This window comes from Lepidochelys kempii, chromosome 1 (genome assembly GCF_965140265.1).
Source record: "Lepidochelys kempii isolate rLepKem1 chromosome 1, rLepKem1.hap2, whole genome shotgun sequence".
Lineage (NCBI taxonomy): Eukaryota > Metazoa > Chordata > Testudines > Cheloniidae > Lepidochelys > Lepidochelys kempii.
In genome coordinates, this window is record NC_133256.1 from 253,461,433 (window position 1) to 253,477,042 (window position 15,610).

Here is a 15,610-nt window from a genome sequence, read left to right on the forward strand (position 1 = left end):
GTTCTTTTATTCTAGATACGCATCTTTATTTGGCAAATCATTGAACAAAACCTCTGAACTGCTGAGGAAAACTTCTTTTATGTATTCCCCATCTGTAAACGGCTTTCCGTTTTTTGCAATGCACTGTGCAATCTTGTAACTTCCTTCTGTGGCTCAATTTTAACTTACACTTAAGCATTTTAAAAACACTGCTTTGCTTTTCATATCCTGCTACCGCCTTTTTGATCGATTGAATCTTGTCTGCTTCATCAAGAAAGGTTCTCTCGTGCTTCGTTTGAAAATGTCGAACACTTGATGTGCGACAAACAGAAAGCACATACAAGCATGGTCCTTCTTTTGAATAAATCCAATGTCTGTCCAAGAAGGCTGAATGAATGGACATCTAACTTTGCTTTCTTAGGAGCTGACATTTTGTCACATGTACCCCTCAACTTACAGTGGGAAAAAAAATCGCGACGGATGGCACACACAATGTCAAAAGCAATGCGCTGTTCCATGTGACGTGATAGTGATGTAAGCAGCAAATCAGGACTTAAAAATTGTTCCAGCACCACTCTACTGGAATATTTTTAAGGTGGGGGTGCTCAGCTGCACCCCCTCTTGCCTATCCGCACACCTCACTGCCCCAGGCTGGGGCCAGTGGACCACAGCTGGGGGCAGGTATAGAGCCCCGAGCCAGCGGCCGGGACCCCAGGATGGCAACAGAGCCCCCGGGACTGGTGGCCAGGACCCGCAGCGGGCTGAGCGGGGCTAGTGGATGGGACCGGCATCTGGGACCCCAGGACGGTAGCAGAGCCCCCGGGACCGGTGGCCAGGACCCGGGCAGTGTGAGTGCCACTCAAAATCATCTTGCGTGCCACCTTTGGCATACATGCCATAGGTTGCTGACCCCTGATATACATATACCCCCCACAAAAACCATCTTGATTTGGGGGGGTGTTAAAGAGAAGAGAGCATTCAAGTCACAGTTAAAACTACCACTAACTGTCAGTTTTGACACTGACATAAGATTTAGGGAGACTTGACATACGCTGACCTTCCAAATGTGATTGGTTGTCTTGTCTGTCCAATCTGCTACTTCCAAAGAGTGACTCTGTTGCCCAATCAGAGGTCCAAAGCAAGTCCTCACAGGAATGGTCTCCCGAGTCCACACACCTATCAGCAGAAAGGCACTGACTGCAGAATCAATTATTTAAACAACAAGTCAAACAACTAAAAGATGCAGTGTTTGTGAGATAATGTTCTGAGGGTTATACCTGGGCATCAGACCATAAAACCTTGTATTCCACAAATGGGATACAATTATTATAGAAACAAGTGCCACCACCATCATATAACGCCCCTGTGAGCCATTTGTTCTAATTACAATATTTATTTTTGGCTTCTAAAGCAAGTCATTTACTTTCAGATGAGCTGTAAAACTAAGGTCCTGACCATTTATGCCCATTAAAAATTTTATTGCATTTTCTGCAGAACCAGAAAATTATCATTTCAGTACCTACCTAATTCCCATGAATTTAGCCTACCTAATCCCCATGAATTGCCAGAACTGTTGCTGGGCACCGTTAAGTAGATTCTGCATTTCTCATCAGAGGCAAATGTATTTCTGTGATGAGCAGAGAAATTCCTGTATCCAGATTATTATTATTAAACATTTATATTTATAGCCCCACACCAATACATTTGATAGCTTCCAGGAGCAAAGCGGAAAGCTCACAGAGCACAAGGGTAATCTGTTCCCAACAAGAAGCATCACTATGCAAACCAGCTTCTCTAGCTGAAGTTTCCAACTAGTCTTCAGACCCTGGGCGAGTGCAGCGCAATAATCCAATCTTAAAGTGACAAAAACATGGATTATAATAACAAGGTCCACATCTAAAGGGAAGGTCACAACCAACCTGCCAAGTGCAGATGGAAAAGACGGCACTTGAGCAATTCTACTACCAGAACATCCAGAAGCAACTAGGGATTCAGCAAGACCCCAGACTGCAAACCTGAAGGTATGTCCACACTAAACCACTGCAGCTGTGCCTCTAGCGCTTGTTTGTAGACACTACCTACACCAACAGGAGAGGTTCTCTCATCAGCACGGGTAATCCACTTCCCCAAGAGGCGGTAGCTATGTCGACCTTGCGCCGTCTACATCGGAAGGTCGGCATAGCGATGTATCTCAGGAGTGTGGATTTTTCACACCTCTGAGACACAGCTATGCCGATATAAATTCCCAGTGTAGACCAGCCCTAACTGATGAATAGTGGTCAGATATCAACTCCGCTGTTCCTTCTGATTGTTTCCCCTAAACTACAATTGGTATCTCTATCTTATCTAAGTTAAGCGTCAAGCTCCAATTTCAGCCAGACACTGGGAAAGTTACTTAACTGCAGTGTCTGGATTTGATGACATGGAGTCCTGAATCTGGGTGTAATCCACATACTGAAGGTAACAGAGCCAGTCTGCTTCACTGACTCCCTTAACTATCTAATAAACAGGAAGGATAACTTAATAAAATCCATTAAAAGAGAATTTTTAAAGCAGATGAGCAATCATCCAATACTATCTCCTCCCACACCCCAGGTGGCTTCCCCAAAAATAAAAATGGATTGCACAGACTCAAAAGCAAGTCAATCAACCCAGCTAGGGTCTGCTGGCACATCAACAGTACTAAAGCTGCTAGTAGGTCTAGCACCGTGGCATCATATTGGAAACCTGATCTTCATCCATTGCCAGGAGATAATCTTCCAACACAATTAGTACAACCTCTATACCATATTCAGGTCTAAAACCAAACTGACCGGTGTTAGGAAAGTTAGGACTCATTATTGCTAGAGCTGCCTCATCACAATCTCTTTGATAATCTTCCTCAAAAAAGAAGACTCAAGGTAGGGAAGGATTGGTAATACTGACCATGTCAAGAGAACATGTCAGTTCTTCAACTGGTTTAAGTCCATCTAGTTTCTTTGACTTCAGTGGAGCTATGGAGATTTACACCACCTGGATCTTGTTCGATCTGAATGGAGCCTTCTTTCAGAAATGCTGGCTCCTTACTCTTCCACACATCAACAATCTCTTCTAAAAGAGACTAAATACTTCTTGAATGAAATATGCAAGTCTAAAGTTATGTTTTACATGTATACTTCACTTATTGTGGCTATGCAACATTTCCAGCATTTCAGAGTAACAGCCATGTTAGTCTGTATTCACAAAAAGAAAAGGAGTACGTGTGGCACCTTAGAGACGAACCAATTTATTTGAGCATAAGCTTTCGTGAGCTACAGCTCACTTCATCGGTAGCTCACGAAAACTTATGCTCAAATAAATTGGTTCGTCTCTAAGATGCCACAAGTACTCCTTTTCTATTTCCAGCATTGAAAACAGAATATATTTTGCCTAGACAGGAATACTGCAGGACCTACTTATTGCTGAATGGTTACTAAAGAGAAACAAATAAATTTCCTGCGCTAACGTTTTGGCTAGACTAGACATTAAAAGTATGTTACAACACATTAGCAAACACGTCCGAAAAGTCTAGTGCAGACAAGGCAGTATATACTTTAACATGTGCTAAACAGGGTGAGTTGAAGCTTAGGCTTTGCTCCAGCCTTCAATCCGACCAGTCTAGCACATCATAAAATACACATTGCCTTGTCTATACAACACTATCCAGTGTTAGCTAACACATTTAATAAGCCACCCTAAAACCCTAGTCTGGGCAAAGCCCAAAAACATGGCCACAGACCAACACTTTGCGCACTGTAAGTGATCATGGTGACTGTCTGAGGGGAACACCTCTGGAGTCACCTTCTTAATGTGTAGACCCTTTCCAACTGTGTTCCATAACTATATTAATATCACTGGGGTTTGTTTTACTGCTCTGTAGAGATATATGATAAATAGATCTTCCTTACCTACTTCAGGTGCCATGATAGACTGCCGGAGAACAAGCTGTTTTGGGAGAGAAAGTCTGGCTCGGCTCTCTATTGGGGTGTCAGGAATGAAGGTTACTGGCCCATGATCTGGGCAATCTGATGGGTAGGCCTTGTCACACAGCGTGCACCCTGTGGGTGTAGAAAAAGGACAACACAGTTCAGTGAGGTATTATTTATTATTTGTATTACAGTAACACCTAGAAGGCCCAAATGACACAAGGCCCCACTGACACACATAAGGTGGGAGGAAGTACTATTATACCCCTTTTATAGGTGGTGAATGGAAGCAAGAAAAATTAGGGCCTTGTCCAAAGTCACATAAGAAATCTATGACACAGCTGGGAATGGAGAAATCCTACCAGGATCAGACTACAGGCTTCTTCTGACTGGTAACTCATCAGCTTCATTGGATTTTAACCTCATTAAGATTAATATGTTGTTTTAGTCAGAAGAGCTACTACATAAAAATGGCCCCTTCTTACTCCACACAGATTTGCTTTGCGATGCCTCTACCTACTTTACTGACTTTAACAAGTTTTTCTAACCTTATCCCTGCATATCCAGGGTATGAAAAAGGAAGTCTATTCTTCCTTCTGCATCAGCAGCAAAACTGGAGCAGAGTTCTTATTGCAGCATCCTTTTTACTGGTACTGATCCAAGTGGTAGAAAAAACAGCTTCATTTGAAATCACAGGTGGAGTAAGATTTACTGGCAGTTAAAAAATACTGGCAGTTAGCCATCTTTCTGACTTGCATATTCAGCACATCTGACAAGTAACATGTAGACTGCTCATGTGTGTAGAATTTTTTAGTGAAGGGAGGCTAAGACTTCAGGATTCTTCCATTTCACCACCATCTTAAAGGGTTTTTTTTTTAAGCTTCCTGTCTAAGATGAACACCTTATTTCCAGCAGAAACTGAAACCCCTGTAGAGGAACTTATTCGTATATACTTATACTGTGTGAAGTCTATCACTAAAATTGAATTTATGGAATGCCAGTGAAAGGAATGGAAATTTGTTCCCAAGAGTGCTCAGTGGAGTAATTTCCAATAGCTGTCACTAAACATAAATCTCTATAGAACACTATTGAAAATTATTTCCATCCACTTTAAATACAATCAGGAGAAGTATTTTACACTATGACTGACTGTCACATAAAGAGTTTGCTGCTCTACTTCATTATGAACAGAGCTGACAATCCTCACCCCTCCATAATACCTCATCTCTTCACCTGGAAAGATGCTACATAAAAATTAAACAATGGCAGATTTGTGTGTGCATCCTGGAATTAATGTGTTATGGGTCAAATTGCAATACCCTTACTCAGAGCGAGTGGTATCTCCCCAAGTGGTCTCACCAACTCCAGGAGGACTAATGGTGGTATTAGGTATATTCAGTGTGGCAGGTGATCAGCTGGTATAACCTGTCACAGCTCTCATAAAGTCAACAGAGCTATGACAATTTATACCAGCTGATGGTCTGCCCCCAAAATGAATAATGGTGTCATAACGTGACCCTGTATGAAATACATATTGAATGACTATATGATCACATCCACATCCATTGCTGGATGGATGAGTGTGTAGGGCTGACATTAGAATGGATTAATGCATAAGGATGATTCTCATGTTTAGAGCAATTGCAGTAACAGGTTGATAACGTGAAATAGCCCCTAGTTCAACAACTGAAAGATAGTGTGGAAATGAATGAAAATACAACACTTAGAATGGCATCATTAACTTAAAAAAACCCCACAATTGGACATCTACATCTTGTAGTGGAATGGATGAGAAAATTCATTGCCCATACTTTATCTGAACATTAGTACTCCTATCTAGAGAATCTCAAAGTATTTTACAAATAATAATTTTAGCCTCAAGATATGTGAGTAGTTATTAGCCTTGGTGTGTGCTTTCTATTTTCCCTATTTGTAAAATGGAGGCACTGAAAAGAGGCACCAATCTTCCACAGTAACCACGGAAAAGAAATCCGCTTGAAGTAACTGGAAAAAAATCTCTTCCATCCTTACTTTCATGTATCTGGCCACAAACTCATTTTATTAAGAAGTAAAATGAAAAGCCAAAATGAAAGCTTTCAGCTGAAAAGTTATTTTTTACGATAAAACATATGTCTACACTGCCAAAAAAAGGTGTGCTCTTAATCTGGATTAGCTAACCTGCATTACCTAATTGGGGTTGAAACAGCAGTTTAGACACAGCAACTCTGCTTTTAATTGAGGTTAACAGCTCAAGTTAAAGCCCATAACAAGCTGCTAATCCCCGTTAAAAACAGTTGCTGTGTCTACACCACTGTTTCAATCCCAGGTTAGCTAACCCGAAATAAGAGCATACTTCTTTTGAGTAGTGTAGACACACAAGAGTAGCATTCTGCAATGCCATCAATTTATGCTTTGTCAAGTCCTTACAATCATTTGATATCAGAGAGATCAGATTAAAAAAATCTCTACATGCACATAAAATCATGCAAAATGTGGAGATTTTTAAACTAAATGTGTTTCTTCTTCAAATGCTTGACTAGTCGATCGGGGATTCTGATGGGATGTAGTAGGACAGAGAAAGATGAAAACCAGATAATGACCATGATGCTGAAATTTAAAGGCCTTCATATTAAAATCCAGCCTCACAGTTAAGTGGCAGCAAGCCAGACAGACAGGTGGTGGAAGTACTAGACAGACACAGATCTCTGCCACAGGAAATGAACTTTGTGATAATCTCATGCACTACCCTTCAGGTAGTCCAGGAGGGATGACAGGCTCTAGAGCAAGTCCCGAACTCCTCCTCTTGAAAGATCAGTTAGCCTCAAAACACAAAAACTCTTTTATAGGAGTCATTGGAAAAGTTAAAAGAACGTCCCTTCCCCTCCTTTCTGGATTTTCTGTTGAGTGCCTCATTTCTCATGGCTCTTTACAAATCATTCTATGTTATAATCATGGATATATACATGTGATGTAATTAAAACTTGTCAAATTAAAAAATTCATGCAATAAATTTCTTTCTTAAAGGACATTAAAGGTCAAGAAATCCACAAAAGCCAAAAAGTTCACAGGATAATGATTAAGATTCCAACCTCCAGGCAAAGTGAGAAGACAGATACAACAGAATGATGTTAAAACGGTGACCCATTATACCTAGTTGTTGGAGGTTTAATCATCCTCAACTGTAAATTTTTCTGCTTTTTTGGGTTTGTTTAATGGTCTTAACGGATTCCCCACCCCCACTAAAAGACGTCTATAAGGCTCGCTGCAATAGTCTTGATATTCGCACCCCTTATAACAGTTACATGATAAATGCTACCCAGAGGTAGAAGCAAGCACACTGGCACACTCACATATGGTAAACAAGGTAGCCATATTCTCCTTGTTTGAATTGGAGTCTTCCATTTGCAGAGATGATGGTACAAAGGCAAGACTGTCTGAAGACACATCCACATGGCCTGGCCCCATGGCTACTTCCTGGTTTATGGAAGACACAGCCACAGGCTCGAGACTGAGGCCCACTTCATGCAAGGAGACAGATTCCAGGGAAGTTAGGTTGTGTGAGGTAGAGAGCGCCACGCTTACAGAGTTGGTGCTCATGGCCACGGTATGTATGGAGTCATTTAGTGTGCTGTCCGATATACCGCTTACCCGGCCTGCAATGTGGTCAGGCTCCATGACAACAGGAATCTCCAAAGTGTTACCATGAATGGGTATGACACCACTATGACCCACTGCATCTGAAGCCAAGTTACTGCCTACCGTGTCTACAGCTAATGGTGCATGATTCCGGGAGCCATTTGGGATTTGTGAATGATCCCCAGCTACATCATCCATCGTAAGCTCCTCAGTCATCCCATCAGTAGATATTGGACTGGTTACCCTCGAAACACTCTCCATAGCGATTGTGGTATCCAGTGCTACCTCATGGCTGTCACTAGGATGTAGGCTTTGAGCACTATGTGTGTTCACTGCACGAGAGTCCATGGAGACAATCCCTGGTTCCAGGCCCACAGTTCCACTGGGTTGGAAGGGATCTAGGGCTGAAGGATTATTGGAGACAGATAAAGCTGGATTGCTATCGACATTTATAGTGTTGGGGTGGATGTACTGAGGTGGAGGTCTGTCAGCTAAATAAGATAAAATACCTGATGAAACGGAAGAGGTGGAGAAAAGGAAAAAAAGAAGAGAAGGTGAGTTTACAATATCAATTTTCAAACAGTAATAAACAATCCACAACTGCAATCCATTTAATCACACTTTATTAAGATCTCTTTATGAGTCTATCTGCAGTTTCCTTTAAACATTCCCATTTATTTTCAATTAAGTTAAGACAAGACTCAGGTAAGTCTTACAAATACAAACTCTTGGCAATTCTGAAACATCCCAATCACAAAGAAATATGCGACCACCATAAACCTTTCCCAGTGGCAATATAGGTGCAGTTTAAATTCGTAAAATTATGATGAATCACCTTTGCTCTTTTCCACCCACCAAAGCAAATGCTCTATTAATCTGATAAACTCAGGATTGCTGAGACTCTGGCAACATCTGACCCAGACTTCATAGTACAAGGAGTCAGAAAGAGTTTACATGGCAATTTGGGTATAAGTATGCTTTGCTTTCTTATACAAAAGAACATCTCAATGAAGTCTTCAAAAGATTGCTAGTGGAACTGCACATTTCATATTATGTGATGATGCCAATATACTTCTGTTAGGATTAAAGAAACTGGAGGAACTCCTTCAGGATTTACCCATTTATTTTAAAATATATATTTTATACACTTGTTTCAATCATTTGTATCAGCCAATATGTCTGGCTACAGTTCTTCCTCCAGAACCCATCTATTCAACTCCTGGATCAGCTGGGAGAGCATCATTCAAGTATAATATGAAGGCATTTGCTCTTTTCCCTAAGGGCTAAGTCACCACTTCTTCAGCAACCCTAAACCTTTTTGCGCTAGGGACTGACAGCCCGATATAAGGACCTGAATCCTAGTGCACCTGCCCATCAGCACCAGCCACCCAGCACCCTCGCATATAGTCTCAGGAGAGAGGCCAATGGTGCACTGTAGGGACAGGAGGCCAGCACCTGTGCTGGCTGTTTAGGGTCACCATTCTGTATATGGTCACCATGCTGAGGCCTGTGAAAAGCTGGGAAGCCTCAGCAAAACAGAGGGAGCACAGTCCTTCAGCACTCTGTTAAGGGGAAGGAGGTGGGGCACAGCTTTCGGGAAAGGGGCAGCGGCCCTTTACCCCATGCCCTCCCCACAGCCCGTGCAGAAAATAGGGGAGAAAACGGCCAAGGCAACCTCCAGAACCTCACCACCTCTCCAATGGAAGGGCATTGCATTAAATAACATGGTAATTTTCTGCACTTTATATAGATGTAGAATAGATATATTAGACTTGAGGAAGAATCCAGGGAATTTGTCATAAGGAATGCCATGCAGAGTATTCTTTCACAGTCTTTAAGTATGCACAGAAGGGGAAAAAAAGCTACGTAGCTCTTCAGGTGTTCTGTAACAGCACCTATCTCAACTTCAATCTTCAGAGCTATACTACTTACCAGGTAGAATGTGTCTGAAGTAGCTGCTCTCCAGGTGAGGATAAGGTGGTGGAGGTAGGGTGTAGTTTCTCTCTGGTATACCACACATCACTCCTCGATCCCCAATACCCATTGGGAGCATTAGAGATAGGGCAGAGGGCAAGGAACTCAAGGAGGGGCCCAAGTTTGGAATTGCAACTGGCAAGCCTGCAAGAAGAAAATGTCCATTAAAATTCAGTGGAACTATGTAAGTTTAATGAACATGTAACCAAGACAAACGTTTACTAAAGTCTTACGGGTTTAGTGCAGTGTAGGAATATAGTCAAAATTCCCATTACCGTTAACTGGGGAACAAATATTTCATAATGGGCTCTTCAATCTAGCTGACAAAGGTATAACCCGATCCAATGGCTGGAAGCTGAAGCAAGACACATTCAGAGTGGAAATAAGTCATACATTTTTAACAGTGAGGGTACTTAACCATTGGACCAATTTTCCAAGGATAATGGTGACATTACTGCCAATTTTAAAATCAAGATTGGATGTTTTGCTAAAAGATATGCTTTAGGACTTATTTTGGGGAAGTTCTATCACCTGAGTTAGGCCAAACTAGATTATCACAATGGTCCCTTCTGTCCTTGGAATCTGTGAGTTATGCAGCCAAAACCACACACACTGCACTGAGCTATGTGAATTTACATGTTCTCTACTATAGGGGTTTCCCCTAGTTAGTACAATGAAACGTCTCAGCTTTCATGTGCATATTTAGAATGTTGCCAGGAGCAATCTGAGGGATAAACAGAACCCAGTGTTTCCTAAAGCATGTTCTACATCTGCCTTTTCCCTGTAACTGCAGATTTTTATTCCAGGTGAACTCCCAGCATATAATTTTTACTGATTTATTAAGATACAAGTACGTGCAAGTATTATGGCTGTATTTATGGTTAGCAGTTAGAGCTTTTTTGTTTAACATATTTGAAAGTTTTTGGTTAATTAAGAAAATGTCATTTCAAGTTTCTTTAAATTGTGTATCATTTTCTTTAGTACAGAACTTTGTTTATTAATTTTATTATGGGGCTGGGATGGGGCAAAGGGGGAGAATGAATGGAATAAACAGCAAAAGGAGAAGGTAAAAAAAGACGGAAGGGGAGAAGAGAGAGAGAAGGATGTACAGGACTATGGAGGGCATGGGAGATAAGACTGACACTGGAAGGACTGTGAGAATGCTGGGGCAAACAACTGATCAGAAGACAGAAACTGTCCAGGGTTCAAGTTGTAAAAAGCAGTCCACTGACACTGCTGGGGTCAAGGGACTGTGCAGGCACTGAGGGCATGGAGTCCTAGCTGGGCCTACCTTGCCTTGCTGCTGCTCCCAGGGGCTGGTTCTACCTTGGGAAGTCATGCTCCATTTCCCAAGTGGCTGAGGCAGGTGGAGTATCCCCAGAAGACATATCATTTCTTCTAGAATCTGGGGTTCTGCTAAGGTCTAGCTGGGCCTCCTGCCCTATGGCTGCATTTTTATATACTGTCTCATTCTCTGTTTTATGTTTTCACTTGTAATGGACACTTCTGTGCAACTTCCTGAAAACTTTGTCAGGAAAAGAGGTGTGTTTTATCATTTAATATAATCTGAGTGTGGCTTTTACATAGTCTGGGGCAGATTTCTCAGCAGCAGTTCTTATTTCGAGGGACTCAAACACCACAATGATGAATGCAGCACAAAAGGAGAGAAAGAGACAGGTAGCTCATTAATACCCTATTAAAAGAAAAAGGAACTTTGGCAGGAACTGTGTGGGACACATCCATTCTTGCCACAGAAAGCACTGCTTTTGCCTTGTCTACACAAGCAACAACTTTCAGGTGTCTCTTCATCCCACAGTGTGGTTTACAACCATGAGATCAAATGTCAAATCTGCTCATTTCACCCCCCTGAGGACTCCAGCCTTCAGAGGACAAACCCAGATGCCACTATCCAGCTATGAGCACTTCACACTTATGCTACTTTGGTTTTCAACTGTTATGCAAAATGCAAATCCATAGCAAGTGACAAGTATCATCAGCCCTTCTTGCAACTCTCCAAGTTACCTGGTGCCGGTATGGCATTGTGAGTGGGTGATGCAGTCAGTCCCAAGTGACTTCCTGAGACAGGCAGGGCATTGCTCACAGAGGATGAGGTCAGCTGGTCCATCCCTACCGAACTCAGGTTCATTTCATTCATCCTACAAAAACAAACAAACAAAAAGAATATCATTCTTAAGTTTGTTCAGTCCTAGAAAAATAAGATTTGTATACAACATATGTCCACTAATCAAAATGTCCACCTCACTAATCTAAGCAGACAATATAGTTTTCCCCCATTATCAAATGGCACACATAATTTTTGTAGATAACATATATCTAACGTTGATCAAATTAGATAAAATGAAACAAAAATCAACACTAACAGACAAAAATGAGATCTCAGCTCATTCCCTGCTGCCCAAGTATTGAACAATATTGCTGAATGAAAAGTAATTGTACATACTCTTATGCTGAAATATCCAGTCCCTATAGTACAAAAGAAAGGAGATCTGCTTTATGTCTCCATTTTTAGGATTTGTCAGATTTGTCTTTTGAGGGGAGCTATTTGATTTCATTTTTTAAATAAACCACAAGCTAGAAAAGACCTCTCAAGACTCAAAACACTTTACTGTGATCTAGATTCTGTAAATATATCTTTACAAGACTGTCACCATAATTACAAATAGCTGTATTAGTTCCTTCTATACTGTCAGTAGCTGGATTGTTTATATTAGAAGTTGAACAACAGCACACAGGCATTTTGATTTTTATGGTTTATGGATTTAAACTCATTTTTTAAAGGCAGAATCAAACTAAATCTTTCTTGGGTGGAACAGATGACTCAACCGGTAATAGTTGTTTGCACTGTTGTTATAACTGCGTTGGTCCCAGGATATTCAAGAGACAAGCTGGGTGAGGTAATATCTTTTATTGGACCGTTGGTGTAAGTGACAAGCTTTGGAGATATAGAGGTCTTCCTCAGGTCCTAAGGAAGAGCTCTGTGTAATCTGAAAGCTTGGCTCTTTCACCAACAGAAGCTGGTCCAATAAATGATATTACTTCACCCACCTTGTCTCTCAACTAGGTATAGAACCTTCAACTCACTAAGGGCTAGTCTACAGTGGCAGCGCTTTAACATGGCTTGTGTAGTCGCTATGCTGCGACTACATAAGCCATGTTAAAAAACCGCAAAAAAACCACCTCCACGAGGGGCGCGGCACCTAGCACTGTAGCATTATCTACACTGGCGCTTTACAGCACTGAAACTTGCTGCATTCAGGGAGGTGTTTTTTCACACCCCTGAGCGAGAAAGTTGCAGCACTGTAAAGTGCCAGTGTAGACAAGCCCTGGGTCCACTATGACCCTGGAAAGTAGCGACAAAGTCACTTCCACAGGATGGCTGTTCTGCGAGTAATTAATTGGTATTCAAGCCAGTACACTTAATGGACATGTGTACACATCACACTACACCCTAGTTGACAGTCTCAGCAGAAGTCAAGGACTAGTTCAAACATGGATACTAAAACTAAACTCTCTCTCACCCCATTTAGGGGTCCCTTCCAAAACAGAATAGACATATACTTGGCAGGATTGAGGGCAGCAATTTGGATTGTCACTGCCTATTTTACCTACTTATGTTGACAAACCAAGCTCAAGACTTTCAATCCAGCGCAGATCACCAGCATTTAATTCGCTTAGACAATTGGAAGGAAAACTATTTTGCAGAAGTAGCCAACAAAATTTCAAATCCAGGTAGGTTAACGCACATTTTCCTTGTCATTCAAAGTTCAAATCCACACACCCGCCCATGACCAAGTTTTCAGTTTGGGGATTCAAGTGCTGATCCTGACCAAACATATGCACGTGCTTGCACTTCCCACACTGACTTTCCATGGACCAGGGCTCTTTTCTTGCTTTGATGCTGCTGAGGAAGTCTGCCCAGGGATGCTCCCATCCCAGGAGCTCCTGCTCCTCCATCCCCCTCCCCGCAGCTCAAGTGGCTGCGGAAAGCCCCCGAAGGGGAGGCTCGCCCAGCAGCCGGCACCACCAGGTGCAGGACACCAGGGCAGGGCTGAGGTCTAGCTCCGAAGCTATAAACCAGGGCACGGCTAAACAGCGAGTTTTACGGGCGACTTTCAACGCCTCGAGTCTCTCCGCCGCGGTCTGGGACTTCCGCGCCCGATCGGCCAGGGCTTTCGCCCCGCGGCGCGGCCCAGGAAACGGACACCTGCAGGCGGCCGGGCCGCCAACAGGGAGGCGGCGGCGGCCGGCTCGGATCCCGCAGGACCAGGGGCCGCCCGGAGAGCCGGGCCGGGGTGCGGGCCGCACGGCCGGCGAGGAAGGGGGCGAGGCTGGGCGGCTCCCCCCCGCGCTCCCGGCACAGCGGGCCCGGTCACACTCCCCGGGGCCCCGCCGCCGCCGCCGCCGCTCACCTGGGGTGCTCGGGCCTCGGGCCGGGCGTCTCCCGCAGGCAGCCGCAGCATCGGGCCCCTCAGCCCCCGCCCTCCCGCCGGGAGCCGCTCCCCGCTCGGGCATCCGCCGGGCTCCCGGGCCGCGCTCTCGGGGAGCCGCCGCCCCCGGCAGCGAGCGGCCGCCCAGCCCCGGCCAGAGCCCCAGCGGCCTCATGGGCCGGGCGGGGAGACAGCGGGCGGCCGAGCGGCGCGAGCCCCGCCGCGGGGAGGGGGCCGGACGCCGGCACAGGCCGAGAACCCGCCGGCCTCGGCCCGCGGCGCCGCTTCGGCTTTGTCCGGCCGCGGCATCCAGGAAGCGCTGCCGCGCGGGGCTCTTCCCGCCGGGCACCCACCTCCCGCCGCGTCGGCACCGCCGCGCTTCGCACAGCGCCGCCACCTCCCCCCGGCGTCCCCACCGCTGCTCTTCCCGTCGCATCGCCACCTCCCCACGCCGGGGCCGCGCGCCCACCGCCGCGCTTCCCGCAGCCCCCCGCTGTCCCCCTTCCAACGCTGCCCTGAGCTCGCCTCCCGCCGCTGTCTCCGCCCCAGTGAGTCTCCAGTCCGGGGATTGCCCCAACCCCCTCCCCCCCCGTTACATGCAATGCTGCCCATTTAGTTGTGGGCTGGAAATTTGAATTGAAATGGAAACTAAAATCCGCACTTTAAAAGCATACCCAGTATATGGGACAATACTTGTACCTGAGAACGCACAAGGGGTTTGAAAAGTCTGAACAAAGACTAGCTTCCTCACACAGCCCTTATTTATGGCAATGTCAGCACATTTGTTTCCGCTATATTGGCCTACCCACTAATTTCAAATTATTATTTATAAGCCAGGTCTGAAGGAGCTCTCCCTGGACAGCTAGTGATGAGCCAGGGGTGGGGGGAAAGGCTTCAGGACCAGGCTGCATTTACAGGCACACACCTACTCTGCCTAGGTATCCTGCGGACGGCGTCCTGCTGCCCAAGTGATCAATTTTGGCTGGTGTTGGTTACAAACCGCTTAAGTATTAAATGTGGGGGTCATGAAATGTTGTTATCCTTATTGTATGAGTACAGGGCAGCAGAACTGTGCTTAGTCTGCCTGCATGAGGGGGTCTCCCTCAGTGCTTAATTTGTGCTAGGGCTTGCCAGGGCTGAGCCCTGGCACCTGTAGGCATGGCAGTTCATAGCCCTGGGACCTCTGGGCTTGTCACATCAGTTATGAAAGTAACAAACTTGCTTGAGGCCCGGCACCTCTTTCATTACAAACTAAGCCCTGATCACCCTCAACTGAACGGCACTCCCTACACAGGAGGTTTGGATGCCAGATCCTAGTGCAGAGAGAGAGAGGGTGGGGTACAGGTGTTTTGTTTGGTGGTGGCTCTCCCTAAGAGTCACAGGCACTATTTGACCTGCCTCTCTCTCCTGTTTAGAGAGAGAGCTGATTAGGCTTCATAGAGAGTCTTTTGGTTTGTTAAGTGACCACTAGAGCTGAAATCAGTGGTAACCAGGTCTAAGTGCTTAGACCTGCTGTGGGACAGTGTTTCTGTGGAACAGACAGCCCAGCCTGCCCTAGCAGCGAGGTTCCCCCACTGTGAGCTGAAATCACCGAGAGCTGGGTGGAACCTCAAGAGACCGACTTGCAGA

General features: G+C 44.7%; 2 protein-coding genes across 5 annotated transcripts in view; one reads left to right on the forward strand and one right to left on the reverse strand.

The window, feature by feature from the left end:
* The window catches only part of PWP1 (PWP1 homolog, endonuclein), a 62,147-nt gene extending 54,079 nt beyond the window's left edge, over positions 1 to 8,068 (forward strand). Inside the window, exon 15 of the mRNA XM_073324604.1 lies at positions 6,948 to 8,068. Coding sequence (XP_073180705.1) covers positions 6,948 to 6,955 — 8 coding nt within the window. The 3' untranslated portion in view covers positions 6,956 to 8,068. The remainder of the gene's footprint in view (positions 1 to 6,947) is intronic.
* The window catches only part of PRDM4 (PR/SET domain 4), a 33,737-nt gene extending 19,320 nt beyond the window's left edge, over positions 1 to 14,417 (reverse strand). For 2 of the 4 annotated variants that reach the window (XR_012156231.1, XM_073324558.1), the window contains exons 1-6: positions 14,335 to 14,417; positions 11,556 to 11,689; positions 9,492 to 9,677; positions 7,274 to 8,068; positions 3,906 to 4,055; positions 1,037 to 1,176 (exon numbers count right to left, since the gene is read on the reverse strand). Coding sequence is in view for 3 of the 4 variants with exons in the window: in XM_073324558.1 (XP_073180659.1) it covers positions 1,037 to 1,176; positions 3,906 to 4,055; positions 7,274 to 8,068; positions 9,492 to 9,677; positions 11,556 to 11,689; positions 14,335 to 14,417 (1,488 nt within the window). In the remaining variant the exon portion in view is untranslated. Of the gene's footprint in view, positions 1 to 1,036; positions 1,177 to 3,905; positions 4,056 to 7,273; positions 8,069 to 9,491; positions 9,678 to 11,555; positions 11,690 to 13,963; positions 14,292 to 14,334 lie in introns of those variants that run through there. The other 2 variants (XM_073324571.1, XM_073324581.1) reach the window with 2 other exon arrangements.
* Positions 14,418 to 15,610: the final 1,193 nt, after the last annotated feature.